The sequence below is a fragment of the Gavialis gangeticus genome, unplaced genomic scaffold (genome assembly GCF_001723915.1).
Source record: "Gavialis gangeticus isolate Ggan-Ray unplaced genomic scaffold, GavGan_comp1, whole genome shotgun sequence".
NCBI lineage: Eukaryota > Metazoa > Chordata > Crocodylia > Gavialidae > Gavialis > Gavialis gangeticus.
In genome coordinates this window covers 95,963,569-95,967,269 of record NW_017729034.1, presented here as the reverse complement: position 1 = coordinate 95,967,269, position 3,701 = coordinate 95,963,569, and the positions used below count along the sequence as shown (strand labels likewise).

Sequence of the window (3,701 nt, the reverse complement as noted above, 5' to 3'; positions counted from 1 at the left end):
TCCTCTAGGAAACCAAAAATTCAAAAAAAAAAAAAAAAAAGTTAGTGGCTTGTAATTTTTCCATGCAGAAAACATTCCCTCCAGGCCTCAAAGAACATGAGTGGCTAATTTGTGGCATTCCAAGGAACCCACATACCTAAAGGGAATCAACTTCTGAGAGAGGTCAAACGCCAGGTACCTGCACCTGAGACTTCTTAAGTACCCACTCATTAAAGAAACATGGGATCAGGGGGCTCTGCTGTAAGCCACCAGTGTCAGCAAAGATGGCACCACACCCCAATCATTGGTAAGGGTCTCTAGCAGTACAAACTAACTTCAACAGCAGTGCAAACTAACTCCAACCCAGCCCCAAAGAATTCGCCAGACATAAGCAAAGTTTCAATAATCTCATTCTTTAAATTTACTTTACCTTAAAGCCAGCTTGTTTAAGAAACTGGCCAAGTTTACTGGTAACTTCTTGAAATCTCTCCTGTTGCCAATTAACCTAAAATTAAAAAGTGATCTTGAGAAAAATAGTGCATTTTGGCATATTTTGCTATACAACTTCCATTACACTCTTACATTGTACTCTGCCTAAAGAATAAGACGTTCACAGTGCTCATCTTATATGCTGGAGAAAGACTGCACAGATCACACTATGAAAGAAGTGAACTGAGGGCCAACAGGACTGGAACAAAATTGTAAGACTAAGTTTGCAAGGCCTACATTTGTTAATCTGCAGTTTGTGTAATAGACACTTTCATGAACAAGTCCCCAGATTTGGGGTTGGGTTTTCTGGCATCAAAGTACAACAAAATTCAGATTCAACAATCGTGCCTCTTCAAAAATCAAAATATTCAATATATAATTCTAAATTGTAACATTTTAATACAAAGCACATGTTTGAGCAAATGCAGTAGCATGCCTCACAAGTAACCCTTGACAGAAATCAGGTAACTTCAACTATCATTAGGGAAACAAGTGAGGCAAAACATTTATGGCTGAACATTTACTCCAGTAAGTTTTAGAGGGGTTACTTACAAAGTATTTCAGGAGGACTTTCAAAATCGAGTGGAGTCCACTCTGTTTTTGAGAATCTCCCGACTGATATGTTGAGTTATAGACTTTAGAAGAATATTCTTGCCTTTCTGAACATAAACATCATAAAAACTAGACACTGGGTGGGAAAACCTTATAAGGAGGGCCCAATCCTATTGGAAAAGTAATACAGATCCTCTGAATTAAGGGCTCATGATAAGGAATGTAAGATGTTGCACCATTTAAAACCTTTAAGCATGTACCTGGTCCATTTTATTGACTGCAACAGCCAGTTGTGTTACTCCAAGAGAACGAACCAATAACCCATGTTCTCGAGTCTGTCCACCAGTCTCAAACCCTGCTTCAAACTCTCCTCTGCTGGCATCCACAACCAAGATTGCCACATCAGCCTAAGTAAAAGGAAAAAAAAGGTTCAGAGAGCAAATTCCATAAGCTGAATATATTAAGAATAAACATGGCCCATTGCTGAACATGCACAAACAAATGACAACAAAATCTACTACACTCAAAAACGAAGTATTAACATGCCTTTGTCTTAATGAAGATTGATTTCTGTATCATTGTTTCTGGGTCTGCATTAATGAGGCACAATACAGTTAAATGCCAAGGCTATTAGCCAACAGGTAGCTCCTTCCTGTCACATGATCCAGTAGGACTGTTCCATTGAGGAATTCAACTGGGTACCAATAGGACCAGGTTCTACAAACCTGGGGATGTATGCAGTGCCCCAACTTCATGCTCAAGCCTGCCCCCAAGACCAACATATTCCCCTTGTGCCAAAATGGTTGCAAAGAACTTTGTTCCAGCTACTCAGTTGGCCTAATAAAAGATATCACATCTACTCAAAGAACCTTGCTTGTCAGAGGTAAGAGATGAAATACAGGGAAGCTCTTCCTGCTTAAGACCTGGAGACAAACCCCACTATCAAGCAATATCCTGCATGGGACCCAACAACCAGAGATCCTGTAAACAGAACTCACGCTGGGTACTGTCTAATCCACACAACACACTGGTCCCTGCCAAAGTTGTGATGTAACAACTGTGATTTAGATCCTAAAGATGCCAAGATGGAAGGTGAAAAAACCCACGCAGTCATTTGCCTTTTTAACATGCAGGAAAAATCTGCTCCAGGTCCCAAGCAAAAGACTACCAACTGTCCAACTCCCCAGCATCTTAGGTGATCCAGCATACAAAAGGACAGGAAAAGAACCTAAAATGTTGGTAACCTCAGCAACAAGCAGTAGCCAAGAACCAGCCAGCCCATCATAAAACTCCTGTCCAATGACAGCCAGAAATAACCAGACAGGCTCCAATAACCTAAGGCTACATGAAACAGACCAACCACCCCCAGGTTGAAGAAGTAGGAGTTAGTTAGAAGGAAAAAGAAGGCAGCAGCACCTTGCCCTTTTCCCATATGAACATGCTACAGTGTGCAGAGAGGGAACAAGGGAGGGCATATAAGGCATAGCTCTAGTCACTAATAGCTAAAAATTCCCCTTGCAGCTCTAAAGAAGAGGGACATGTCTCTACATTTCCTGGCCTTATCATCAAAGATGCAACGCCTGCTAGCAAGATGAATTTCCTTCAAAAGTACACCTACAGTTCTTTTAAAACATACTATAGGTGGAAGCTGAAAATGCATAAACTACTTCATTAGCACTGCATACTACAGGCCAGATCCTCACCTCTGATAATGCTGCTTTGCATAATGTAAAATGGCAGTTGGGGATTCCCCTGGCATAGCAAATCCCAGCTGATGTAAAGCCATCATAGCTATATTTCAGCCACCTCCTTCAATAGAGTCCCTTGTAGCACCTGACTGTGCCAATGAAAGTAGGAGGGTGCATGCAAAGAGTACGCTGTACTCCCTGACTGTCCCATTAGAGAACATTCACAGTTCTAAATATATGGGTTCGATTACAGCTAGATTGATCTCTCATAGCTGAAAAAATCGAGGAAAAGTCTGCTCATCTACAGCGACAGAGAGCTAAGTGAAGGTAGAATTGAAAATCTGGGTTTCTGTATTCTTTTCATGTTATTTGTAGAGACTACAAAATCAAATCAACAAACAAAGTTTTAAGAAAAACAGTGGTTAGGCATAGCATTTTCCAACATTTTTAGGCTAATTTTAGGTTAATTTTTCAAAACATATTTTTCAAAAAAATGTATTAGATGGCTGGGAATACGTATTTACACCCGTGTCATGTTAACAGGCAAGCCTAACAAACACTACAGTTTAAGAATCCCTGACTGTCCTATGGCTTAAATACAATCCCAAGATGTGGGTTCTTACCCCAGACCTCTAAGCATGATTATGGGCAGCTCAGTCTCCCCATGTTGTCACGTTTCCACCTGTAAAACTGATAACAGCTCTCACCCATTCTTGTAATGCATTTTAAGATGCTTAGATACAAGGACCTCAGTGTTAGTCTGAAATAAGCATCATTGTAATAAACTGAATCTGTGAATAACTTTTCAAAGGAACTCGTAGTAATCAAACTGCCCCAAAATTTGCTTCTTTCTTCTAGTTTTAGCTTTGGCAATGGCTTGGTAAGACTTTTCAGTAGGCCAGCATAGTTTCAGGCTCTTAGGACAACAAACTCACAAAAAAGTAACATGGTTACTGTAGAATTAAAAGTAGGTCAAACATATAACAGGTTTTA

The 3,701-nt window shown here is 40.2% G+C and overlaps 1 protein-coding gene across 4 annotated transcripts in view; it reads right to left on the bottom strand.

Moving 5' to 3' along the window:
• HBS1L (HBS1 like translational GTPase) overlaps positions 1-3,701 on the bottom strand; it is a 120,077-nt gene that overhangs the window by 18,664 nt on the left and 97,712 nt on the right. For all 4 annotated transcript variants that reach the window (XM_019526856.1, XM_019526852.1, XM_019526853.1 and 1 more), the window contains 2 exons: positions 1,281-1,427; positions 410-484 (listed from right to left, as the gene is read on the bottom strand). In XM_019526856.1, the coding sequence (XP_019382401.1) occupies positions 410-484; positions 1,281-1,427 (222 nt within the window). The remainder of the gene's footprint in view (positions 1-409; positions 485-1,280; positions 1,428-3,701) is intronic.